At 49.3% G+C, this 27492-nt stretch overlaps 2 protein-coding genes across 13 annotated transcripts in view; one reads left to right on the forward strand and one right to left on the reverse strand.

Annotated features, from left to right (window-relative positions):
- Positions 1-381: 381 nt before the first annotated feature.
- Positions 382-8210, reverse strand: trappc1 (trafficking protein particle complex subunit 1). The gene is made up of 5 exons (XM_087982987.1): positions 8069-8210; positions 5022-5120; positions 3947-4017; positions 2610-2748; positions 382-858 (listed from the first exon to the last, which is right to left on the reverse strand). Exons 2-5 carry the CDS (start codon positions 5118-5120, stop codon positions 730-732), a joined length of 438 nt encoding a protein of 145 aa, XP_087839113.1. The 5' UTR covers positions 8069-8210; the 3' UTR covers positions 382-729.
- cntrob (centrobin, centrosomal BRCA2 interacting protein) overlaps positions 8194-27492 on the forward strand; it is a 49683-nt gene continuing 30384 nt past the window's right edge. For 11 of the 12 annotated variants that reach the window (XR_015754355.1, XR_015754356.1, XR_006310314.2 and 8 more), the window contains exons 1-6: positions 8590-8654; positions 11185-11833; positions 15235-15319; positions 17046-17136; positions 20716-20902; positions 26775-26891. Coding sequence is in view for 7 of the 12 variants with exons in the window: in XM_043683476.2 (XP_043539411.2) it covers positions 11210-11833; positions 15235-15319; positions 17046-17136; positions 20716-20902; positions 26775-26891 (1104 nt within the window). In the remaining 5 variants the exon portion in view is untranslated. Of the gene's footprint in view, positions 8330-8589; positions 8655-11184; positions 11834-15234; positions 15320-17045; positions 17137-20715; positions 20903-26774; positions 26892-27492 lie in introns of those variants that run through there. The other variant, XM_043683474.2, reaches the window with a different exon arrangement.

The following is a 27492-nucleotide window of genomic DNA, read 5'->3' on the forward strand; positions in this document are numbered from 1 at the left end:
AGCCACCGAAGTAAATATTATACAATTTATATATTGTAGCACAAATTAATGGCAGGAGGTAACATTGCTCACGTAAAGAGAGAGTGCAGAGACGATAGGCTGAATGTCCTCCTGCAATTCTGTGAAGTTCAAAGTTTGTGCGAAGATTTGTAGCTCGGGTGCTCGTTGTTGCGGTTCTGTTCGCCGAGCCGGGAATTTGTGTTGCAGACGTTTAGTCCCCTGTGCTTCCCAAGCACTGAGGATGTCACCTCGACAGGGGACGAAATGTCTGCAACACAAATTCCCAGCTCGGCGAACAGAACCCCAACATTCTGCGAAGTATTTTTACATACTGGGAAGATAGATTGAGTTAACACTTCAGAAAGAGACACAACAATGTGGACAGATGCACTGCCCCTTAGGCCAGATTTATTTTATAAATTAAACAGGAGGAGGCTTCTGAAAAAAGAATTCCCCAAATGATACAGAACCACCAATTGCTTCCACCCATTGCTACCATCTGTAGTCACAGTAACTGGAATATGGCATTGAAGCTGAGGACGCAAGGTGGGCAAGGAGTGGAACAGAAGAGAAACAAAGAGCTCTGAATCAGAAAGGGGGTAAACATTCAGCACGGGTTAGAGGGGGGCACCTCACCAATTCCACACAGGAACTGGGTGCTGAAGCAATGCAGTTTCTCATGATCATTTGTGCAGCGTCAAACCATTGGGAGCTTGAATCAGCCAACGATCAGCCTGCCCGTGCTGAGAAGAATGGCAGGCCACGGATAAAACTGTCCAGTTTGGTGCGGAACAGTTCGCTCTGAATGGGCTCGTTCATACTGCACAGGGGGTTCTTCACCACAAGCTCGACAAAGATCTGGGAGAGAGAAGAAAAGATTAGATTCCAGTCTGTAACTCCCTCCCGGGGTATCTGTTATTCTGTATATAAACCACCCTGAACCCCTAGATTAGATTCCAGTCTGTAACTCACTCCCGGGTATCTGTTATTCTGTATATAAACCACCCCTGAACCCTTCGATTAGATCCCATTCTGTAACTCACTCCCGGGTATCTGTTATTCTGTATATAAACCTCCCTGAACCCCTCAATTAGATTCCAGTCTGTAATTCCCTCCTGGGTATCTGTTTTTCTGTATATAAACCCCCCGAACCCCTCAATTAGATTCCAGTCTGTAACTCCCTCCCGGGTATCAGTTATTCTGTATATAAACCACCCGTGAACCCCTCGATTAGATTCCAGTCTGTAACTCCCTCCCGGGTATCTGTTATTCTGTATATAAACCCCCCTGAACCCCTCGATTAGCTTCCAGTCTGTAACTTCCTCCCGGGGTATCTGTTATTCTGTATATAAACCCCCCTGAACCCCTCGATTAGATTCCAGTCTGTAACTCCCTCCCGGGTATCTGTTATTCTGTATATAAACCACCCTGAACCCCTCGATTAGATTCCAGTCTGTAACTCCCTCCCGGGGTATCTGTTATTCTGTATATAAACCACCCTGAACCCCACGATTAGATTCCAGTCTGTAACTCCCTCCCGGGGTATCTGTTATTCCATATTCCACCGCCTATCTCAAAGCACACATCAGCTGATGAAGTAATCTTTCTGAACTGTGGTCACTGATGTTATATAGGAAATGATGCACTGCAAGTTCCCACAAATAACACTAGGCAATGACAAGATAACCTGCTTTTCTGGAGAAAATAAACACCATGGCTTGAGGGCTAAAATATTCTGGATGCCATGAATGGAACCTGTCAATGATAACAAGTCAGGCTGTGAGGCCTACCGCAGCCACTAGAGGGAGGCCTGGTTCAAGGTTTCAGCTGGAAGGCAGCACCTTCAATAGGGCAGCATTCCTCCAGTGCTGCTGCTGGTAACGTAGGCCCAGAGGACATTGGCGAGGCCTCTTCCGGGATACTGCATCCAGTTCGGTTTGTCTGGTTATAGGAAGGATATTATTACGTTGGAGAGGGTTCAGAAGAGATTTACCAGGAATGTTGCTGGCAACGGAGAGTTTCAGTTATAGGGAGAGGTTGAAACGTTTTTCACTGAAGTGGAGGAGACTGATCTTATAAGGTTTATAAAATCAAGATAATGAGAATGGCAGATGGATTTTAAGACTTGGGGCATATTTTTACTGTGGGAGGAGAAATATTTGAAAAAGGACACGAGGGGCAAATTCTTTCCACAGAGGGTGGTCCGTGTGTGGAATGACCTTCCTAAGTGGTGGACGTGGGGACAGTTACAACGTTTAAAAGACGTTTGGATAAGTCCATGAATAGGAAAGGTTTGGAGGGATATGGGCCAGGAACAGGCAGGTGGGACTAGTTTAGTTTGGGATAATGGTCAGCACGGACTGGTTGGGCCGAAGGGTCCGTTTTCATGCTGTATGATGATGGGCTTGTGGCCCTGGAGTGGGACTCCAGTTCCCTTCCATGCAGTGCTCGAGGTGAAAGGTGGGATGGAACGATGGGACGGGCAGAGTGGCGGAGAGGGGAGCGGTGTGGAAGAGCTCACCGTGCTGTAGATCTGACTGGGAACGATGGGATGGGGGTTGCCCAGATGGGCAGAGTGGCGGAGAGGGGAGTGGTGTGGAAGAGCTCACCGTGCTGTAGATCTGACTGAGAACATCTCGGATGTTCCCAACCCCAAGGTCCGTGTTCATAACGATTTTAATGCCTGTCGCAGTCTCGTAATAATGCAGCTTGTATTTACTGGTCTGAAAGGACAGGAAGCCGTCACGACTGCACCAAGAGGTTAAGGAGGTTTCATTGCTGTAGCATCGCTAATAACTTCATGCCATCCCGCCTGGTTACCTGCAGTAACACTGCAACATGGCAAACGGCAAGATCTCACAAAGGGCAACGGGGCGATGGATTTCTTTGAGGTGTTGCTCGAGGGGTAGATGTGAACTCAGGGTGCCTTCAGATCTTTCTGACCCATCTCAGAAACAGGGTCTAGGGAAAGGAAGCAGCTTTCCCAGGAGTGGAACAGTCCCTCGATACCGTCTCAGGGTATCAGCTGAGGGAACTGGCTCAAATCTCTGGGGGCTTTCCCCAAACCTGGGATCGGCAGGCTCGGAGGTGGCACGGTCACTGCTGACCCACTCGGAGGATCTGTCCGGCCATGCCAGGCACAGGAGGGAGCAGGAAACCACAGGAGGCGGAGTTGTCCCTGCTGCCCCTTTCACTCCCCCTCCCTGGTAAGGTCATCATTCCCCTGCACTCACTGCACCAATGGATGACCACATCTGCACAGAACATCTTCTCCTTGACGGGGACAGTGTAGTGGGAGCTTTACTCTGTATCTAACCCTGTTCTGTCCCTGTCCTGGGAGTATTTGAAGGGGAACAGTGCAGAGGGAGCTTTACCCTGTATGCGACCCCGTGCTGTCCCTGTCCTGGGGAGTGTTTGATGGGGGAGGACGGTGTAGAGGGGACTTTAGTCTGTATCTAACCCTGTGCTAAATCTGTCCTGCGAGTGTTGATTAGATTAGATTAGATTCCTTACAGTGTGGAAACAAGTCCACACCGACCCTCCAAAGAGCAACCCACCCAGACCCATTGCCCTACAATCATCCCTGACTAATGCACTATGGGGCAATTTAGCATGGTCAATCCACCCTAACCTGCACATCTTTGGACTGTGGGAGGAAACCGGAGCACCTGGAGGAAACCCACGCAGACATGGGGAGAGTGTGCAAACTCTGCACAGACAGTTGCCCGAGGCGGGAATTGAACCCAGGTCCCTGGGCGCTGTGAGGCAGCAGTGCCGCCCCACAGTGTGGAGGGAACTTTACTCTGTACCTAATCCTGTGCTGCTCCTGTTCTGGGGTGTGTTTGATGGGGGGGGAATGGTGTAGAGGGAGCTTTATTCTGTGCAGTGAAGTCTATCTATTGGTGGGGTCAGTGGATTTGCTCAGACACTCAGCAGCAAAGGATACAAATCGACAGGAGACATCTTGTTGACAAACGAGCGGATAGAGAACAGCATTCCGTACATCAGCTGGTATTCCTAGAGGAAACACACACTGTGCATCATTCCATTAATTTCACTCACCTTCCCAATCCTGTGGGCTGTTTTCTAATGCCCCATCCACAACTGGAGGTCTTTGAAGAGTAACATTAATTGCTCAAGCCCCCAATCCACGAAACATTTTCGAAAGCCCTGGGGCATCGATGTCAGTGATGGAAATAGCCTTCACCCAGTCCCGGAGCATCTTCAGTGTCAGCATAACAGCTAATTTTAAGCGTCTGCAGCTCAGTAAAGTAACAAATAAGATGTTTCAGCTTTTGACTGTTACAGCTAACAGGAGGAGGTGGTTACAGAGATAGGGAGGGGAGTAGGCGGCTGGAGAGGGTTACAGAGATAGGGAGGGGGTGTAAGGGCCGGAGGGGGTTACAGAGATAGGAAGGGGTGTAGGGGGTTACAGAGATAGGGAGTGGGTGTAAGGGCTGGAGGGGATTACAGAGATAGGGAGGCATGTCGGGGCTGGAGGAGGTTACAGAGATAGGGAGGGGAGTAGGCGGCTGGAGGGGGTGTGGGGGCTGGAGGGGGTTACAGAGATAGGGAGGGGCTGTTGGGGCTTACAGAGATAGGAAAAGGGTGTAGGGGGTTACAGAGATAGGGAGGGGGTGTAGGGGCTGGAGGGGGTTACAGACATAGGGAGGCGTGTCAGGGCTGGAGGAGTTGACAGAGATAGGGAGGGGGTGAATTTGAAAATCAGGATGAGAATTCCCAAAGGAAGGTGCTGCCTGACCAACGATGTAGGGAGCTTGGGCAGGGTGGGTGAGCCTGGGAAATGGGGCTGGCTGCCAGGTGAGACCTGAGGTTTGGGTGACCTCTAGCTTACTGAGCGTCGAACATGGAACACCAGCCAGAATGCATTGGAAGAGTCGAGTCTGGAGCAACACAGCTCCTGAAGTATACATGGGAAGGCAGCAGCAATTCTGCATATAGCACAGTCCCACTGGCATCAGCGTGACAATGGGGCAGCTAATCCTCGGCAGATCACTCACCTGGTCCCTCGAAATTCCAGCATGTTTCTTACGGTTCCACTCGCTGTAATGGAGGCAGACGCCATTCCTGTCGAAGATGTACAGATTGTGGACAGTCATCTGGACGGGAACATAGTACGAGAGTCAGGGGACAGAAACAAACCATTTTTTTTAAGGTACTTTATCCAACAATGGCCTTGTCGCAGCACCTCCTCCCTGACATCCACTTTCAGATTCATCCTTTGTATTCCTCCCAAACCGTCCTGGGGTTGGTTTCTGCCCAGTCCCACACAAAAGGACTCTCTCTGCCAGTTTGCTCTTTATCTTGCCATTAAAAATAAATCAGAGCAAACCTCATCTTCTAGACAGTAAATTAGCAAGTTACTTCTGAGCAAATTAATTCGGGATCAGCAGGAAGTCCCAAGTGGAATTCTTAAGCCGAGACATGAGGAGGGTGTGAAGGCACATGATAACACCAACAGCTGGCAAAGGGCAACGTCAGACCGAAGAGACAGTTAGTTTAAAACTACATTCTCTTTAGTGATTGAAGCCCTTTGTTCTGAGACTTCTGCGACTGCTACTGGAGATTCTCCTGAATCATTTCCATTAGGTTTAGCAACCTCCCTTCCCCTTCCCCACAACCTTGTCACCTCCTTCCTATCTCTCTCTCTCGCTCACTTGAAGTCACATGACACCAGGTTATGGTCCAATAGGTTTAAATGAAATCACAAGATGTTGGAGCGCTGCTCCTTGGTCATGCGAATACCTCACCTGACGTAACAGCAGTGCTCCGAAAGCTTGTGACGTCACAGCTGTTGTCACGTGACTTCTGACCTTGTCCACCCCTGTCCAATACCGGCACCACCACATCATCTCTCTCAAAGCAGCAGGGGACCACTCTCCCCTCTGGAGTCAGGAAACGCTGGGGCCCAGCCCTACTTTAGTGACTCGAGTATGAAAACAGAAGTCGGTACCGCAGTACTGCGGGTGGGCAGTGGCTCGGTGTGGAGGGAGTCAACATTGCATCAGAGGCTTGCCGCTGAGGGAGCTGCTGCTGCTGAGGATGTGCCAGCATTGTTTAGATGAGGCGAGACAAGACAGGCCTGAGATTCCTCAGGTGGGCATGAAAGATCCCACGACTGAAAACAAGGAGGTGGGAGGGGCGGGTGTAACCCTTCTTCAGGACACTGACTACTCCACCTCCTGATGCTGCCTGGCTTTTGTGTTTTTACAACTTCCTGCTTGTCCACCTTGGATTCCAGCATCTGCAGGTTTTTTTTGTCTCTAACCGAGGTGGCGCGATGGTAACAGCATGGGCCCAGGCTGACAGTGGCAGTGTGGCCGTCAGGGAGATCCCATCCCCAGGGCATCTTCCCCTCCCCATCCCTCTCCGCCTTCCACAAGGACTGTTCCCTTTGACAATCCTTGGTTTGCTCCACTCTCCCTGCCAACCCCTCCTGAACCCCCAGGTACCTTCCCCTACAACTGGAAAAGATGCAAAACCTGCTGGCATACCACCGCCCCCCTCACCTCACCAAACAGTCCTTCCAAGTGAGACGGATGTTCACCTGTCTCTCCTCCAACCTAGTTTACTGTATCTTGTGGTCCCAATGTGGTGTTCTCTACATCAGGGAGACTGAACATAAACTAAGGCAATGGGTTCGCCAAACATCTTAGCCAGACCTGCAGGGGCTGACCTGACCTCCCTGTCACCACCCATTTTAATTCCCCGTCCCACTCCCTTTTCTGACATGACCATCCTTGGCCTCCTCCTTTGCCACAACGAACCAAACTGAAAATTGGAGGAACAATACCTCATCTTCCGCCTGGGCAGTCTACAGCCCAGAGGACTAAACATTGGAGTTTTCCAATTTCAAATAACCTCCCTCTCCATCCTCCGACTCCCTTCCCAGCCCCTCCCCTCCCCTCGCCTTCCACCTCTCCCAGCCAGATCCATTCCTACCACAGATTAACCAGGTCGTACCCCCTACAGGGGAACCTCGATTACCCGATCGTGATGGGTGGGCACTATTTCATTCGGATAATTGATTATTCGGTCAATCGATTAAATGCCTTTCCTCTGGGACTCAGAGTTTTTAAAAGTCTGATCCCCGTTCAGGAGACTGCAGCAGCAAACACCGCGTGAGCCCCCCCCGCCCTTAACGCCGTCCCTCTGCCCCATAACCCCATCCAACACTACCCCCCATCCCCAACCAACCGTCCAACACGTTCCTACGTCCCCTGACACCACCCCCACCCAACACCGCCACAGCACTGCCACCCCCACCCCGTCCCTCTCCAGACTGGACACCAACAGCAAGACTGCTGCTGCCTTTGTCGGGTAAGTCTCCAAATAGCGCGCACACAAACACAGACACGCGCGCACACAGCCATAGCCACAGACACAACTTTTTGACAGGTTCTACCTCTGTCCTGTACAGAACAACGTTGGTCAGACTGTCTGGGGAAGGGGGGAGAGGGGTGGGTTAGGGTTTAAGGTATCCCCCTCTGTCGAACTCCAGGGAAGAGAGAGAGGGCGGGAGGACAGTCATTTGGAGACAGCGCCTGTTTAATCACTGTTGGAAACACATCTTTGATGTAATGTTTCTATTGGGACCTTGAGATCGCCTTCTGATAATCCGATGTTTGGATAATTGGTATTCGGATAATCGAGGTCCCTCTGTACTTGCCCTCTACCTGCTGCTTCTCCCCTCCCCCTCACCCCCACCCCCACCCCCCGGTCCTGAAGAAGGGTTACACCCGAAATGTCGGCTTGTCCACCTCCTGATGCTGCCTGGCTCGCGGTGTTCTCCCAGCCACCTGCTTGTCTACCCCGCCAGCTTGAGCCACCCACCCGGGGCAGGCACTCTCCGATAGAGTCAGCGCAGAGGCCAGGAGGTGCAGCGGGGACGTGCCAGTCTATATATAAATGCAATATCTTTCCTCTTTATCTCTCTCTCTTTGATACTTCCACAGCTCCCAAAGCCGAGCAGAGCGCCCCCTGTCTGCTTGGAGGAGGAGGAGGAGGCGCAGCAGCTCTGCACCCCCAGCCCACCCCAGCCACCTACCTCCTTCCGCCTGGACACTCAGGCAAACGCGTTGGGCAGCCCCACCGACCGTGGGCCTTCCTTAAGACCCGTCGCGGCCACTCGGCAATTTAATCAACAAATTCGAACCAATCGGCGTCGGATAACTCCCTTCAAACCGGCTCCCCTTCGCCGCAAGCGGGAAATACCGCACCGTTTCCCGGGCTCCGTGTCATTCCTGCCGCCCCGAACACTCCTCCCTCATGCCTCACACCTACACAGATAACTGGCAATCTCTCTTTGGTGGGTGAATGGAGGACAGATTTTTTTTTTCAAAAACAGTGGTTTATCCAGTTTGAAGCTGCGGGGGTTTGTTTATGTATTTTACTTGGTGCGTTGGATGGGGGAAGGCGGGGAGTCAGGCGCTGCGCGGGCAATGGCAGTCGGGTTTGACAGTTGGGGTCCTCCCGACGGGGCGCGGCGCCGGGCTGATGACGTGCCGGCGGGCGAGCAGGCGCGCGGTTGCTATGGCGGTTGGGAACGCGGGAAGGCCGAGGCGTCCCCGCCCCCTCCCCCTCCCCCTCCCCCTGGGAAACCCCGAGGGGGCTCACACACGGAGACAGGAGAGGTAGGGGGTAGGGGGTAGGGGAGAGGGGAGAGGAGGGGAGGGGGGTAGGGGAGAGAGAGGGGAGGGGGGTAGGGGAGAGAGGGGGGAGGGGAGAGAGAGGGGAGGGGGGGTAGGGGAGAGAGATGGGGTAGGGGGGTAGGGGAGAGGTGGGGGTAGGGGAGAGGTGGGGGTAGGGGGGTAGGGGAGAGGTGGGGGTAGGGGAGAGGTGGGGGTAGGGGGGTGGGGGAGAGGTGGGGGTAGGGGAGAGGTGGGGGTAGGGGGGTAGGGGAGAGGTGGGGGTAGGGGGGTAGGGGAGAGGTGGGGGTAGGGGGGTGGGGGAGAGGTGGGGGTAGGGGAGAGGTGGGGGTAGGGGGGTAGGGGAGAGGTGGGGGTAGGGGAGAGGTGGGGGTAGGGGGGTGGGGGAGAGGTGGGGGTAGGGGAGAGGTGGGGGTAGGGGGGTGGGGGAGAGGTGGGGGTAGGGGAGAGGTGGGGGTAGGGGAGAGGTGGGGGTAGGGGGGTAGGGGAGAGGTGGGGGTAGGGGGGTGGGGGAGAGGTGGGGGTAGGGGAGAGGTGGGGGAGAGGTGGGGGTAGGGGGGTGGGGGAGAGGTGGGGGTAGGGGAGAGGTGGGGGTGAGGTGGGGGAGAGGTGGGGGTAGGGGAGAGGTGGGGGAGAGGTGGGGGTAGGGGAGAGGTGGGGGTAGGGGGGTGGGGGAGAGGTGGGGGTAGGGGGGTGGGGGAGAGGTGGGGGTAGGGGAGAGGTGGGGGTGAGGTGGGGGAGAGGTGGGGGTAGGGGAGAGGTGGGGGTAGGGGGGTAGGGGAGAGGTGGGGGTAGGGGGGTAGGGGAGAGGTGGGGGTAGGGGGGTGGGGGAGAGGTGGGGGTAGGGGGGTGGGGGAGAGGTGGGGGTAGGGGAGAGGTGGGGGTAGGGGGGTGGGGGAGAGGTGGGGGTAGGGGAGAGGTGGGGGTGGGGGAGAGGTGGGGGTAGGGGAGAGGTGGGGGAGAGGTGGGGGTGGGGGAGAGGTGGGGGAGAGGTGGGGGTAGGGGGGTGGGGGAGAGGTGGGGGTAGGGGGGTGGGGGAGAGGTGGGGGTAGGGGAGAGGTGGGGGTAGGGGGGTGGGGGAGAGGTGGGGGTAGGGGAGAGGTGGGGGTGAGGTGGGGGAGAGGTGGGGGTAGGGGAGAGGTGGGGGTAGGGGAGAGGTGGGGGTAGGGGGGTAGGGGAGAGGTGGGGGTAGGGGGGTAGGGGAGAGGTGGGGGTAGGGGGGTAGGGGAGAGGTGGGGGTAGGGGAGAGGTGGGGGTAGGGGGGTGGGGGAGAGGTGGGGGAGAGGTGGGAGAGGGGGTAGGGGAGAGGTGGGGGAGAGGTGGGAGAGGGGGTGGGGGAGAGGTGGGAGAGGGGGTAGGGGAGAGGTGGGGGAGAGGTGGGAGAGGGGGTAGGGGAGAGGTGGGGGAGAGGGGAGAGGGGGTAGGGGAGAGGGGGTAGGGGAGAGGTGGGGTAGGGGAGAGGTGGGGTAGGGGAGAGGTGGGGGAGAGGGGAGAGGGGGTAGGGGAGAGGGGGTAGGGGAGAGGTGGGGGGGGAGAGGGGGTAGGGGAGAGGTGGGGGAGAGGTGGGGTAGGGGAGAGGTGGGGTGGGGGAGGGTAGGGGAGAGGTGGGGTGGGGGAGGGTAGGGGAGAGGTGGGGTGGGGGAGGGTAGGGGAGAGGAGGGGTGGGGGAGGGTAGGGGAGAGGAGGGGGTAGGGGGGGTAGGGGTAGGGAGAGGGGGTTGGGTGTAGGGGTCGGGGAAGGAGGGAGAAGAGATAAGGACAGAGATAAAAGCCAAGGGAGGATGATGATGAGGGAGGAAAGGATGAATGGGGAAAGGGTTACAGAGGAAGGCGTAGAGTGAGAGGGCGGAGGGGTTGTGGGGTGAAGTGTGAAGGGAGGATGAAGGGGAGAGGTGAGTTGAGGGGAATGGGTGAGGTCTGAGGAGGGGAGAGAAGGAGCTGTGCCAGGAGGGAGAGGTGGAAGGAGGAAGGGAACGGGGATGGGGTGGTCGGAGCGTGTGTTTCGGGAGGTTATTGGCATGACACAATGAGGAAAGATGGAAGGTGATATGGGGGCATGGGAAGGAGGAGGGAATATGGTGAGAGGGGTCTGGAGAGCAAACTAAGCTTGGAAAACAAGGAGGAAGGTGGTGGGAGTCAGGGAAAGGGGGTGCAGAATTTGAAGGGTGCATGGTGACATGGGGTGAAAGGTAGGGGCGAGTCACAGTGTGTATTTAAAAGGGAGTGGAGCATTACTAGGGGAAAAAGGAGAAATATTTGTAATAGAGCGACAAGGATGTGGAGGGAAGGGTGAAGGTGATAGAGGGGGAAATTGAGGAAGCTCATAGGCAAACAGGAGGAGTTAAGGGGAGGATGGTGGTGAGGGGTGAATGCTGGTGTTGTGGAGACAGGAGGGGGGGATGGGAGGGAAGAGTGGTTGCTGATATTGAGTGACTTTGAGTTCTCTTGGTGTGCAGAGATTAGTTTTTTTAACTTCAATGTGCGCGGTCATTGTTGGAATCTGTTTCTGGCCACAGGTTGGGATCCTGATGCTGCTGTACGATGCAGATGGATTCCCGCCTGGTTCCGAGAGGGCAGCGCCGCCGAATGGACTCCCCGATTCGAACCGAGGATCTGATGAGCGACGTGGAGTTCCTGCCACCGTCCGCCCCCAGCTCTGCCCCACCCAGCCCGCGCCTCACCTCGGCCGCCGACGAGTCCCGAATTGGACTCTCCGCTGCCTCCGTCGCGGCCCGCTCCCTGCCCAGCAGCCCCCATGCCAGCTTCGTCGCCACCACCACCTCCTCAGAGATGACGGCCAGGCTGCACTCCTCGCTGGGAGCTGCCCACTCGTCTTCTCCCCCTTCCTCCTCCTCCGTAGGTGCCCCCACCTCTCGCTCCAGAGAGACATTGCAGCGGGGAGGTGGGACTGATTTGGCGCGCTCAGGACCTCCCTGGCAGCCTGACCCTGTGCTCAGGCTGACTGCCAGCAGCCAGACCGGGCTGGGCCACCTGCATGAGGTGGCAGGGCCGGGAACCCACGAAACCACCACCTCCCACCGACCCAAGTCTGTCCAGTTTTCCGACAAGGCCCCTGGGCCGATGGTACCCCCTGGTCTAGAAGAACCAGCCATGCAAGCGGTCCAGCGACTCTCCAAAAGGGCAGAAAGTAGCGACGGGACAAAGGTAAATCTGCGTTTTAGACATGACACTTAAAGTGCTGGTGATGTACGGCCAACACACGTTTTAAAAGTTCGCACTTTAGAAACAGTGTCCCAAATTTGTCAATCACATTACAGCAAATTCGCGTTAACGAAATGCGTGTTATAGCACAGCCACCTGTACCATCGCTCACTCCAGATACTGTAGTGGGGGGATGTTGAGGTGAATACCAAACCTGTATTTGTGTGTGTATATCCCAAATGAAAGTGTTACTGGGATGAGATAAGGTGGTGTAGGAAGGGGCTGACATGAACCAGCAGAGAGCAGTTGGGCTGAGTGGCCTGTTTCTGTGCTTTTCTATTCAGGACACCTCTACCCAAAGATCTTTTATTTTCATCTTCAGTCTGGCTGGTTTTGATTTGTGCATCTGGACTCTGCGCTTGCAAGAAAGGAGGAGAATAAACAAAATGCTGAGGGGTGCATCTCAGCCCCTTTCCCATTACTGGCCAAGAGTACTACGTAAACGATTTCTTGTTTAGGTGGGCACGGTGTATGTAGCAGTTTGCTGCCAGGACTGCTGTTTGTTGTCCGTACAGGGTATCCCGTCCTTAGCAACTCCACGGCTGGTTAAGAATCACCTTCTTGCTGGGTTGGATTTATCGGTCCATATCAAGTTAAGCAGCATTTGTCCTTCCCTCAGTGGAACAATCAGCGAGTTTTGTTGACAGTGCCGACATTTACATGCTCAGTCTTTGCTGATTCCTGGAGCAGTGCACTGTCCTATGAGGAGAAATTGAGGAGACTGAGCCTATACTCGCTAGAGTGTAGAAGAATGAGGGGTGAACCCATGGGAGTATACAGATTTCTTGCAGGATTCAACAGGAAGGGTACTACTGTAAATTGTTTTTATTAACCATTACCTATGGGACCAGGAGTATGCTAGAACTTGAATCCCTACAGTGTGGACACAGGCCCTTCGGCCCAACAAGTCCACGCTGACTCTCCGAAGAATAACCCACCCCGACCCATTCCCCTACCCTATATTTACCCCTGACTAATGCATCTAGCCTACACATCCCTGGACACTATCGCCAGTTCACCTAACCTAATCTTTGGACTGTGGGAGGAAACCAGAGCACCCGGAGGAAACCCATGCAGACACGGGGAGAATGTGCAAACTCCACACAGACAGTCACCCAAGGGTGGAATCGAACCAGGGTCCCTGGTGCTGTGAGGCAGCAGTGCTAACCACTGAGCCACCGTGCCACCCCTTTTTTTCATGCTGGTTCATCAAATGTTCTGGTTGATCAAAAGGTCCGTATAATCAACGTAAAAACATTCACTAAGTAATAACAACGTGATGCAGGGGGTATATACATCACTGTTATACTTTATTTACAGCATAGATCACTTAATGAGAATGCAACTTTGCCTTAAGTCAAACTTATTGGCCGAGAATTTTCTCACTCCCACCCTCAACTGACTACTTGCGGATCGTGCATACAGTTTTTTTTTAGTTAAGTAATTTGGAGGTTTATCAAGAGTGCTGGTTCATAAGGTGCCAGTTCAAACAAAGTTTGTTGTAGTTCCTGCCCAGGGTAGGGTGGAATGCATAGAACCAGGGGGACACAGTCTCAGAATAGGGAGCAGGCCCTTTGGGACTGAGATGTGGAGAAATGTCTTCAGACGGAGAGCTGTGAATTGCTGAAGTTCTCTACCCTAGGGGGCTGAGGAGATTATCACCAGACCATATGACTGTCTGCCATTAGCAAGAGATGATCAGTGGTTTACCTAGGGTCACCACGTCTCAGGTGAGATTGAATTGATTGTCATGTGTACTGAGACACTGTGAAAAGCTCTGTCTTGTGAGCAATACAGGCAGATCATAGAGTTAAGCAGCATAGATAATAAATAATAGGTAAACAGCGGCAAAAACAAAACACAGGTACAAGCAAATATTAAGAGTTTGTGAGTCCATTCAGTATTCTAACAACATTAGAAACTGTTACGAAACCGGCTGGTGCGTGTACCTTCAGGCTTCTGTACCTTCTCCCCGATGGTAGAGGTTGTAGAAAAACCTTGCCAGGGTGGGATGGATCTTTGAGAATGCTGGTGACTTTTCCTTGACAGCGGGGCCTGGTAGATGGATTCTATAGATGGGAGGTTGGCCTTTGTGGTTGTCCGGGCCGAGTTCACCACTCTCTGTAACCGTCTCCGATCTTGAATGGTACAGTTGCCATGCCAAGTAGTGATGCATCCAGACAGAATGCTCTCAATGGTTCACCTATAAAAGTTGGCAGGGGTATTTGGCATCATGCCAAATTTTCTCAGCTGTCTGAGGAAGAAGAGCCATTGTTGGGCCTTTGTAACCAGTGCGTCCACATGAAGAGTCTAAGAAAGCTTGTTGTGGAGGACCACTTCCAGAGCTTGACACTCCCCACTCGTTCAACCTTTGTGCTGTTAATGTGTAGGGGGGCATGAGTAACATCCTGCCAAAAGTCAATAATGAGTTCCTTGGTTTTGTTGGCATTGAGAGTTAGGTTGTTCTCAGAGCATCATTTTTCCAGGTCTTCCACCTCCCGGCTGTAGTCTGTTTCATCACCATCTGAGATTTGACCGACTATAGTGGTGTCATCAGCGAACTTGTAAATGGCATTAGTCTGATATTTGGCGACGCAGTCATGGGTATACAGTGAGTACAGTAGGGGGCTGAGTACGCACCCCTGGGGGGCTCCAGTGTTAGTGATGATGAAATATTGTCCCCAATCTTCACTGATTATGTCCTATGGATCAGGAAACTGAGAATCTAATTGCAGAGAGTGGGGCTTAGACCGAGATCACAAAGTTTAGTAATCAGTCTCGAGGGAGTAATAGCATTGAAGGCTGAACTGTGGTCAGTGAGTAGGATTCTTATGTAGCTATTCTTGGTGTCAAGATGTTCTCGGGAGAAGTGAAGGGCAAGTGATATGACATCTGTTGTGGATCTGTTGGTCTGATAGGCAAATTGGAGTGGGTCAAGAGTATTGGGGAGGGGATGTCTTCATGGTAACCTCAACTGGTTTGGGAATCAGACCCATGCTTTTGGCACTATTCTGCCTAGCCATGTTCAAACCAGAGACTGGTAGATTGCTAGATATTAAAGACATCAAAGGGATCTAGTGTGGGAAAATGATGTTGAGGTCGAAGGTCAGCCATGATCTAGATTGGCAGTCTGTGGGGCCAAATGGCCTTATGATATTTCCATTGTTCCTGCTTCTGCATCTTCTATTGTCAAATTTGATTTAGTTTCGTTCTGGCTGCCGAACTGCAGTGAATGGGGCTTGTACTTGTGTCTTCAGGATAGCTAGAACCAATGTCTTAACCTCTCCAGGGGTGATGCCATAGTTAACTTCCCCATCCTCACCCTGTTCATTTTTCCTCTGCAGGGTGGATCCAGGCACATCTCGGAGATGGAGTCAGTCCGGTCCCACCTGCAGAACATGTTGAAACTCTCCCAGGAGCTCACCTGCAGTGAGTACAGTGTCAATGCCTCTCGGGCTGAAAATTAAAAGGAAGGATGGGGCCAGGGTTAATGCCACAGCACAGCACTTGCCAGTGTTGACTTTTCTACCCCATATCATCCCATAATCGGTCTCACGGTTGGGTGGGGAAGTGGCCAATTGGAGAGCTCCTCAGTGCAGCAGCCAGATTTCTTTTTTTCTTTCAGGGTATTGGGTGCTGGAGGCTAGGCCAGCACTCAGTGCACATCCCTAATTACCCAGTGGGCAGTTGAGATTCAACCGCTGTGAGGTTGGAATTGTGTGTTGCCCAGATTGGGTAAGGACAGCAGTTTCCATCCCGGAAGGACATGAGTGAGCCATATGTGATTTTTTGACTATCAGCAATAGATTTGTGGTCATGGTCATTAGACTCTTAATTCAAGATTTTTAATATTGAATTCAAATTCCACCATCCGGCATGGCAAGATTCTGACCCGACTCCCCAGAACATTACCTGGTTCTCTTGATCAATTGTCTAACGATAATATCACCAGGCTGTTATTTTACCAATGCCCTGTGGTGAGGTTGAATGAGAAGTGTTAGGACCAGCTGAGACTGGCACTGGGAGTATCCCCTCTTCTCGGCTTTGGGGAGTATCCTCCCCAACTTCAGCCTTGCCAGTGATGGTTCCTGATTCAGACGGCACAGTGGCTTAGCGGTTGGCACTGCTGACTCTCAGTGCCTGGGACACTGTCTTGTGTGGAGTTTGCACATTCTCCCCAGTCTGCGTGGGTTTTCTCCCACAGTCCAGAGATCTGCTGGTTCGGTGGATTGGCCATGGGAAATTGCCCATAGTCTCTAGGGATGTGCAGGCTAGGTGGGTGTTGGAGAAATTACCCCAATAAAGCAGAGACCACACAAATCAGATTGGGTGAAATTGACAAGCTGTTTATTACAAGTGATATCGCTGAAAGAGAAATTGACTGGGCTGACACAGAACTGACGGTCTGTGCAGGTAGATCAAGGGTTCTCTTCCTCAAGCTGAGGAAGAAGCCAGGTTTTATTATCTTATGAATAAGATTAATTAGAAATGGGGAAAGATATGGAGTAATCTAGTTACAATGATGGTAATTGGAAAATGGTTATCAGATGAATGTTGTGATTCTCATTACAATGCGACACCCTGACAGTATCAATGGGTCAGGAGATTCTAGTCCTCTTCGCAGGTAGGTGCTAATGTCTCTTCTGAAAGGTGCTTCCATTGTCTTGTCCTGGTAGCAATGCTGTTGATGGTGCCTCTCTGTCTGACCTATTCTTTGTGTGGCTTTGGTATTGCCGAGTTATGAGACTGCCCTCGGGACTTTGGGACAGCTGTGTTGATCTGGCATTGTTAGTGGGTGTTGGGAAGTGTATTCCCTTGTCTGCGAGTGCTGTCTGGTTTCACTTGTCAGCCTGCTTGGTCCCTACTGAGGCATTCTGGATGTTTTTGGTATAGTTTGGCCAAGTTTGCTTTCCTATTATGGGTTGGCAGGGTGGCAGATTTTTTCCCACAGTGGGGTTATCCATGGGGAATGAAGGGTTACAAGGATAGAGTGGAATGTTCTTTGGAGAATCAGTGTAGACTCGATGGGCTGAATGGCTTGCATTCATACTGTATCGGTCTATGATTCTGTGAGTAAGGGGGAAGATACCAAGGGGAATTGTGTTTGTAAGTGAAGCCTGGGGTGACGGGTTTTGTTCTGTTCCCACCCACACAGACGTAAGCCCCAGTTCCCTGATGTCGAAGGGGATTGATGACCAGCGAGATGACGATTCTTTCGAGAGTGACTGCACCAGTGCCTTACTGAGGTGAGTGGGCAGACTTGAATCAGCAAATGGTTCAGTCAGTTAGACTTGGAGGGTTTGCTTTGTGAATAAATTCTTTTCAACACCAGGAGAGGGGCAAATTATGAGTGGATAATGATGCAATTTACTCTCCAAGACTCTTTGGCTAGTGAATGTTTATGCCCATGATTGCACATTCCCTCTTGGTGGGTCTTTGAGAAGAGAAGCTGAACTGAATGACAAGGGAACGAAGATAGTAGCCAGGGGCACTGGATGCTGCAGACAAGGAGCATTTGCTTTTCTCAAGGGTCTTTTGAAACCTCAGGATGTTGCAAAGAGATTGCCAGCTGACATTGTACTCTACAAAGAGCTGTCGCTGCTGTCATCGATTTGTGCAGAGCAAGATTCCACGAGCGGCAGCACACAGTTGTCACAGGTTGTGGGATGGCAATTGACCAGAATGTCGAGGTGGGATGCTCCAAAGAGCACTGGAATTCTTCACATTTGCCCAGAACAGCAGAGGAAGGCACTTTGGTTGGTTTAACGTCTGAATGCAAGACAGTGTTGAACCCACCCATCCCTATCCAGCCCCCTTCAGGACTGAAATGGGGATTATCCGCCTGGATGAGGTACTCTGACCTGGGATGTTGACTCCCATGATCTATCGAATCAATCGAGGGAAATATACATTGTGGAAGAGGCCCTTCAACCAGTCAAGTCTACTGCCAAAAATACACAACCAACTTCACTAGTCCCACTTTTCCCCAATAGGCCCACAGCCTTGAATGTTATGACGCACCAAGTGCTCATCTAACTGCTTTTTAAAGATTGAGGTTTCCCATCTCATCTTGTCCCCTGGAGGCGCATTCCAGACACCTAACACCCTCTGGGTGAAAAAGCTTTTCCTCAGATCCCCTCTAACCCTCCCACCTTTCACTTTAAGATTATGCCTGCCCTTGTTATTGACTCTTCAGTTCAGGGGAGTAGCAACTTTATTTCCACACTGTCCATGCCCCTCAAAATTTTACAAACCTCTATTAGGGCGGCATGATGACTCAGTGGTTAGCACAGGGACCAGGGTTTGATTCCATCATTGGGTGACTGCCTGTGTAGAGTCTGCATATTCTCCTCGTGTCTGCATGAGTTTCGTCTGGGTGCTCATGTTTCCTCCCGCGATCCAAAAATGTGTAGATTAGGGTGGATTGGCCATAGTAAGTTACCCCATTAGTATCCAGGGATGTGTAGGTGGGTTAGCCATGGAGGATGCAGGGTTATAGGAATAGGGTAGGGCGTTAGGTCTGGAAGGGCTGCTCTTCGGGGGTGGGATGGGATGGGGTGTGGTGGGGGTGGGACTGACTTGCTATCACACTATAGGAATTTTATGACGTGTTCCCCCCCCCCCGCCCGACAACCTTCTCTGCTCCAAAGCAAACTTATCCAGCCTCTCTTCATCACTGAAACGCTCCATCCCAGGGCAACGTCCGAGTAAGCCTCCTCTGCACCCCATCCAGTGCAATCACATAGTGCAGTGACTGGAACTGCACACAGTACTTCTGCTATGGCCGTTACAAAGTCTTATACAGCTTCATCACGGTGGAATGCTATCACTGAGTGCGCTGTGGCAGCATTGAGCTAAGCATGAATGAAATTGGATTGTCTGGGTTTAATTCAGGACTTCATATACTGAGCAGCATGACCCTCGGTGAGAGTTGCACAACAGAAATTTGAGGTGGCTCGTTCTGAAACCGCAGTAGCTGTGATGGAGCTTGGACTGAGTGCTAACACCTGCAAGACCACTTTTGAAATACTTACCTTTGATTTGTTGGTGGGTATGACCTAATGGACTGCTCTTTGAGTTCAGTTGTTGCTGCAGGCTGTGTAAGGTCAGGCATTTGCTTCATTTTGTTGAAATTTTGCTCTTGTCACCCAATGTTCAACTCTCCCTTTCCACTAACAACCCCCCGTTCCCCCCATCGCCCCCAAACCTTCCAAAAACCAGTTCACGGGCTAAAGTCCCAACTTCCTAGCCTCCTCAGCAACTGAAGCCAACCCATCCCCGAGTTCAGCTCTCATCCCTTCCCCGCCTTACGCTCTGGGTTCATGTGAAGTTAAAAATGTTAGAATAGGGTCACCACTGGGCAGATGTCTGGGGGAAGTGGTTTATTCCCTGTGAGCCAGGGTGGGCGTGGTGGCTATCAGGAGCTGACAATCAATGTAATTGTCTGGCTAAAATAGCCCTCACTGATCTGGGCACCTCCTGAGACTGTTTACTATACAGTGACTTTAAAGGACCAGACCAAGTTGAGCAACTGCCCGTGTTGTATGCTCATTGCTGCCGTGGATATGCTACAGACTGGTTACACTACCAGACAAGCAATGTGGAGGCCTGGCTTAATAATCCCAATACATTAGCATATCTTGTGAATTTAAATTCAGCTCATTAAATACGCCTGGAATGGAAATACTTGTTTCAATAATCGTGACCATGAAGCTATCATTGATCATTTAAAACAAAGTGTTCAGTTCACTACTGTTCGTTGGGTGCTGGTAATTTGCTGTAACTGCGTCAGGCCTTCTCGTGACTCCAGAACCATAGCTCTGAGGTTGACTCTTAACTGCCCTCTGAAATGACCCAACAAGATGGTCAGTATGTCAAACCATGAGTAAAAAAAACACTTGACAATGGACTTACCAATGCCACGTGGGAAGCAGTGATTCCGATAGATTGCTGCTTCCCAGCACCTTCTGGAGGCTAATTCCTTTGCTGCTTTTTAGAGATTTATTCATTCAATATGAAATCCTGGATATCTTTTATATAAAAAAAAGGCTTTTTAAAAATTCCAAACTTTTGACTGATGTTGTGTTTTAATGATTTGGAGACGCCAGTGTTGGACTGGGGTATACAAAGTTTAAAAATCACACAGCACCAGGTTATAGTCCAACAGGTTTATTTGGAAGCACTAGATTTCAGAACGCTGCTCCTTCATCAGGTGATTGTGGACTCCACAACCACCTGATAAAGGACCAGCACTCTGAAAGTTAGTGCTTCCAAGTAAGTCTGTTGGACTATAACCTGGTGTTGTGTAATTTTTAACATTGTGTTTTAAGTCATTGTGAATGAAAAGATTTGAAAATCTTTGAGGGCGCAGTAAAGGTTTTGAGATGGGTTCCAGGAATGGGGGTCTTCAGAAATGGGGATAGATTGGAGAAGCTGGGGCTGGTATCATTGGAAAAGAGAAAGCTGAGAGGACTTTTGATAGAGGTTTTCAAAATCATGAGAGTCTGGGCAGAGTCGAGAGGGAGAAGCTGTCCCCATTGACAGAAGAGAACGAGATGGCTCAGAGTTCAAGTAACTGGCAACAGAAGGTGTGAGGAAAAGCCTTTTTTTTTATATACAGTGAGCGGTTAGGATCTGAAATATGACCTGTGCGTGTGGTGGAGGCAGGTTCAGCCCTGGCTTTCAAAAGGGAGATGGATTTGCAATGCCATAGGGAGCAGATGGGATGAGTGGAAGTGCAAAGGGATGTCAAGGTTACAAGGGGCTGAGCGGTTACTTCCTGTGCTGTTGTGTCCTATGATTCTAACTTGCTTTCTATGTTTCAGTGCCAAACCATACCAGGAGATTTCTGTCTCCCCGCCCATACCCCTCCTGGGATTGGATGACGCTGCTCTCTTCCCTCGATATTCCCGGATGCGGCTGGGTACGGGAGAGGGACTGGTGGCTGAATCCTCCCTGTATGAGAATCAGATTCTGAAGGACACCCTCGATAAAGAGCGCACCAGGAGGAAAGTAAGGATTGTGGTTTATTGGTAATACCACAGGATTAATATTCCAGAGCCTCTGGGAACACATAGTCATAGAGTTGGACAGCACTCAAGAAGAGCTGTTGCTTTCTTTCAAAGACTCATACAGCACAGAAACAGACCCTTCTATCCAACCAGTCGATGCCGACCATAATTCCAAACTAAACTAGTCTCACCTGCCTGCTCCTGGCCCATATCCCTCCAAACCTTTCCTATTCATGTACCCATCCAGACGTTGTAATTGTACCTGTCTCCAGCACCTCCTCTGACAGCTTATTCCAGACACAGACCACCCTCTGTGTGAAAAAGTTGCCCCTTGGGTCCCTTTTAAATGTTTTTCCTCTCACCTTAAACCTAAGCCCTTTAGTTTTAGACCCCACTACCCTAGGAAAAAAGACCATGGCTGTTCACCTTATGATTTTATAAACCTCTAAGTTCACTACTCAACCTCCTACACTCTAGTGCAAAAGGTCTCAACCTATCCAGCTTCTCCTTACAACTCAAACCTTCCAGCTTAATAATAATCTTCCTATAACAGGGCGACCAGAACTGGACACAGTGTTCCAGAAGAGGCCTCACCAGCGTCCTGTACAACCTCAACATGACATCACAACTCCTATACTCAAAGGGCTGAGCAATGAAGACAAGCGTGGTAAATGTCCTTTTAACTACCCTGTCTACATGAAATGCAAACCTCAAAGAATTATATACCTGAATCCCTACGTCTCTCCGTACTCCAACCGAAGGCTCTTTTATAATATGTGGACACAGCAGCAAGGCTTTCGCCCATCCTGAATTATCCTTCATCCAATTGTTTTGTGATATCACTTCAGAGAGTAATTAAGAGCCAATTACTTCGCTGTGGGTCTAGCGTCACACATAGACCAGTCTGGGTAAGGATGGCAGATTTCATATCCTTAAAGGACTTTGCTGCAAAAGGGGTTTTGCAAGAGTGACCATGGTCTCCATAACTGAGACCAGCTTTCAATTCCAGATTCCATGCCGACCAGATGTCCTAAATTAATCTAGTCCCATTTGCCAGCATTTGGCCCATTTTTCTCTTAAACCTTTTCCTATTCATGTACGCATCCAGATGCCTTTTAAATTTGTTATTGTACCTGCCACCAACACCACCTCTGGCAGCTCATTCCATAAATGCGTTACCCTCTCTGTGAAAGCGTTGCCCCTCAGGTCCCTTCTAAATCTTTCCCTTCTCACTTTAAACCTATGCCCTCTAGTTTTGGAGTCCCCTACCTGGAGGCAAAGACTTTGACTATTTACCCTAATCATGTCCCTCATGATTTTATAAACGTCATTTTATAAGTGAGGTCATCCTTCAGCCTCCGATGCTGTAGGGAAAATAGCCTCAGTCTATTCAGCCTCTCCCTATAGCTCAAACCCTCTAATCCCGGCAACATCGTTGTAAATTTTTTCTGAACCCTTTGAAGTTTAACATTCTTCCTTTTGCAGGGAGACCAGAATTGAATGTAGTATTCCAAAAGTGGCCTAACCAGCATACTGTACAGCCACAACACCGGTTCAAATCCAACCCATAGCAGCTGATGGAATTTAAATTCCATCAGTAAAGCCAGTCTCAGTTATGGAGACCATGGTAACTATTGCAAAACCCCTTTTGCAGCAAAGTCCTTTAAAGATATGAAATCTGCCATCCTTACCCAGACTGGCCTATGTGTGACGCTAGACCCACAGCGAAGTAATTGGCTCTTAATTACTCTCTGAAGTGATCTCAGCAAAACAATTGGATTAAGGATAATTCAGGTGAGACTAGTTTAGTTTGGAATTATGGTCGGCACCGACTGGCTGGGCGGAATGGTCTGTTTCTGTGCTGTATGAGTCTTTGAAAGAAAGCAACAGCTCTTCCACTTCTCTTCAGACTTTTCAAAAGCCTCCTCTGCAACTCACCAACAGAATCCCTCCTAATTCCTGACCACAACCAGATGCATCTCTATAGTGTCTTGCTTTGAGGAGTGAAATGTCCTAAGCCTCCGCAAATAGAGCCTGTCCCTGAGCTGTGTGGAATATTAGCAAAAGCCTGACTGAAAGATGTCAGCTTAGAGGATGTCTTTAGTGAGGATATGATGAGACAACTGATGGCGTGGATCTATGGGTGGAGGGTTTAAAATTAGCGATGTGCCTTTAAGATATCTGCTGTGTGTGGAGGACTCTTGTACGCGTGATCATAGTTTGGGGGCTGAGATTGATTTTTTGTCAAGTCTGCAAAATGCCCTGGGGATCAAATCAAGAGCAGTCTCGGGCTGATTTGATATGGCATTTGGTGGTATGTTTAAATCGGAGTTTCTGTGACTACTTGGGTGATAAAGCTGTAAAGAGCCAGGCTGTATGAGGCATCCAAGGGAGTATTTTAAAATCAGAGTGGAACAGGAATTTGAAAAGCTCTGCATTTCATTTTGAAGTAAATTGCAAAGGCTTTGGCCCTGTGTCTTCCTCTGATCTCTGTCAGCCGCAGGTTCATGCTCCGACAAGTATAGTGCTCATACTCTGACGAGATCCTAGTCAGTGTGGAATTGAGGATGTTTCCACGTGTTGCAGTGTTTCTCTGCTCTATTGACCTCACTGGTTATTTGTGAGCTGCCTAGAAGGAGCTTGTATTGGTATTAAGCAGCTTGGGGCCCTGGCTCCCTCACTTGCTGGCTGGTTGTATTAAAAAGCCAAACACCCCTCTAATCACCTTAGCCGGTGCTGATCCTGTCTCCTTGATACTTGCTGTCAACCCAAAAGCAGCTTTTTGGGGTCAGCTTCTGTCACAAAACCTCTGGTGAACCCTAGGTTCATGTGGCCTTAGTCTGAGTATCACAGGGAGGTTACATCACTGATAAAACCTGGAGAGCACTCCCCCAGCTACATGTGTGGCTGACCCGATCTTAAACTTTATTCCCTCAGAATAGCATGGTGAGGGAATGTGTGACCTCACAAAAACTAATACAAAATCAGTTCTGTTTGATTTGTGCTGCCTCATCAAATCAGATATATCTGACCTTTTTCTGACCTGTCAAATATAAAAAAGCAAACTCCCCTGGTGTGAGTTGCAGAATGTAATCTAACTGAGGGTTCAGGGATTTATACATAGACCAACAGGTACCCAGGAATAAGTTACAGACTAGAATTTAATCAGAGTTCAGGGAGCTTTTACACTATTATAAAATAATACATACCCGGGAACATGTTGCAGACTGAAATTTAATCAAAGAGTTCATGAATTTATCCATAGAATAAAAAAACAGAATGAGTTATAGATTGGAATCTAATCAAGGAGTACAGAACGGTTTGTGCATAAAGTAACAGATACCGAGGAATGAATCACAGCCTGGAATCTAATTGATATGGGATGGTTTATATATTTGAATAATTGATACCTGGGAGTGAGTTACAAACTGGAATCTAATCAAGGGGTATGGGATGGTTTGTATGTAGAATTACAAATATCTGGAAGTGAGCTACAGACTGGAAACTAATCCAGGGGTACGGGCTGGGGTATGTATAGAATAACAGATACCAGAAACGAATTGCAACCTTGACTAATCAAGGAATCTAATCAAGGCATTCAGATGGGTTACATGTTCTTGCTGTCTCGCGATGCTTAAAGAGGATTCATGACTTAACTTCGGGAGGTTTAAGAAGAAGCAATCCATTAAGTTCTTGAAAACACTTCATCTTTTACTCCTTGCATCGATTACTGCCTGCCAACTGTCTCACAGAAACTTATTCCTGTGCATTCCCACTAAGCATGGGAGTTCGGTTTTTGCAACATTTTCTCAATAACCGATGTTAAACTAACTGATGAATAATTACCTGTTTCTTTTTTGTCCCCATCCCTTTTAGAATAAATATGTTACATTTGTAGTTTTCTACTCCTCTTGCATTTTTCCAGAATTCAAGGATTCTTGGAAGATTACTACTATTTCTATAGCTACTTCTTCATTTTTCATTTTTAAATTTTTTTTCCTGAAGAATGTGTACCTAGATACCTTTGTCCCTAAGATGGTGCTATAAGTGGCGAGTTGTAAACTTTTTACTGGTATTCGTGAGTTCATGTGACAATAAAACTAATTCTAAATTTCATTTGAGATCCTAGTACGCGTTCCATCAGGTCCAGCGGACTTGTTGGTCTTAGCCCTTTCCCTTGTACTTTTTTCTAATGATGGTTAACCTATTTATTTTGTCCCTCCTTTTTACCTCTATTATTTAGTATTTCTGGAACACTATTAGTGTCTTCTACTATGAAGGCCAATGTAAAATATTTATTCAAGTTCTCTGCCATTTCGTGGTTTCCCATTATTACTTTCCCAGACTCATTCTCTAAAGGGGCTATGTTTGGTTTGGCCTTCCTCTTTTATATATTTAAAGAAGCTTTTTTTTTCTGTTCATCTTGATATTACTTGCAAGTTTACCCTCAAAATTTATTTTCTCCCTCTTTATCATTGGCTGGGTCATTTTTGTTGGTTTTATAACCTGCCCAGTCCTCTGGCTTACCACAATATTGACATATTGTATGTTTCTCTTCTTTCAATTTCATGCTATCCTTAACCTGCCGGGTTAATTACAGTTGGCTTGTCCCCTTCCTAGAATCCTCCTTTCTCACTGGGATATCTCTGGAAGGTTGATTATGACAAGAGTGCTTTCAGGTAAATAAATTCCATCCAGTCTTGCTGAAGTGACAGGTTTTTTTTTTGAATATGTACATCTCTAGAAAGGATCTAAACACCTTGTGAAGATAAAAGGCAAATTGGGCATCTTAATACATTTGTCTCTAACAACTTTTGTGTTTCCTTTTTGAAGGCTGACATTCTTTTCTAAGAAATAGGAGCAGGAAGAGGCCATTCATCTCATGCTTGCTCTGCCATTCAATGACTGATTGGATGCGACCTTAAACTCACTTTCCTGCCTCTCTCCCCTCACTCTTGACAAAGTTGATGAGGAGAAACATCATCTTTTCATTATCATGACAAGCCCCTTCAGAAACCTATTTGCTTGAATAAGATCACTTTTGATTATCTTAAAGTCCGTTGAGTTACCGGCATAACCTGCTGAGCTTTGCCTTGCAAGACAAACCCCTTTCCTCCTAGGAATCAGCTGGGTGAATTTGACCATGTGACTCCACAGGAAAAACACCTTGATATTCTGGCCAATGTGGTGCCTTTTCCTTATCCTTCTTTAGACTTGAAAAATTCATGCATTTAGGGACATACGAGGCAGGCAAGGCGCATGCTTATGTCTGCATTTTGTAGTTGATTTTGTTCCGGAATATATTGCTAGCCTGAATTCAGAGCTTATAGCATGAGGAGGGGGCACTCAACATCAAGCATGGATGATGAGAAATCTGTCCTGCTCTCTGCGCCTTTCATGGGTGGAAGGATTTGCAAGTTGATAATCAAGCCTGCACTTTGAACTCACCTTCCTTAGTCTTTAGGCCATTGGGTTGGACTTGTATCAGATGCTTCTAACTCGGAGGTAAGGAAGCTGCCTACTCTAGCACAAGACCCCCTACGCTCGGATGCTGCCTGATCTGTGTTTTTCCAGCACCACGCACTCAACTCTAATCTCCAGCATCTGCAGTCTTCACTTTCCCCTAAGCTTATTCCTCCACTAGGTTTATAAAAAAAAGCGACAGAAAGAAATTCATGTTAGTTTTATGAATGCTGATTTCTTTAAAAAAAACCATAACATTCTTATTCTGAAGCCTCTGTTTCTATGGGCCTGTCTATGGTTCAGTCTATCCTTTCGACTCTGCCCTTCTAACACTCAGAATTATACAGGCATTAATTGTTCAGTTGTGGAGCTGTGATTGACGTCTAATTTCTTGCTTCGTCCAACTACAGCACTGCGAGAAACAGATTCAGAGTCTTCAGAACAAGATCCTGGAGCTCCAGCAACAACTGGCTGTGGCGGTGTCAGCTGATCGGAAGAAAGACATTATGATCGAGCAGCTGGATAAGGTAAAAGGTGAACGGTTTTGAAGTTCAGCAGCCTCTCTGTAACCACGAGGGATAGTTGAAGTGGGCAGTATCATAGGGCACAAGAGACTGTCTCCTAATGAAGGACTGGCTATGAAGGTGTCAGAGAGTGTGCAGAAAAGATTCACGAAAATGATTCGTAGGATGAGAGACTGCAGTGACATGAACAGATTTGGGAAGTTGGGACAGTTTCCCTTGAAGAAGATAAGGGACGGGAGGAGATTTGATTAAGGTACTCAAAATCACCAGGGGTCTGCACAGGTTGGATGGGGAGAAACTGTCCCCACTGGACAAAGGCTCAAGAATGAAAAGACACACAAATTGTGGTTATTGGCAAAAGAAGCATCAAGAGAGACACAAACTTGTGTTTTAAAACAGTGAGTGGTTAGGATCCGGAGTGCACTGTTTGAGAATGTGATGGAGGCAGATTCAACTGAGCAATTTAAAACAGAATTGGTTTGTTATTCGAAAAAGGTGTGGGATTTCGGGGAGATGGCAGTGGAGTGAAACTGAGTGAGCAGAAAGACTTTTTAAAAAAAAAAACAGAATAAAACTGAAAGAATTCCAGATGTTGTAAATCAGA

Source organism: Chiloscyllium plagiosum, unplaced genomic scaffold, assembly GCF_037043375.1.
Source record: "Chiloscyllium plagiosum isolate Xiang-an unplaced genomic scaffold, Cpla_swu_hap1 HiC_scaffold_44, whole genome shotgun sequence".
In the NCBI taxonomy this organism is placed as follows: Eukaryota; Metazoa; Chordata; class Chondrichthyes; order Orectolobiformes; family Hemiscylliidae; genus Chiloscyllium; species Chiloscyllium plagiosum.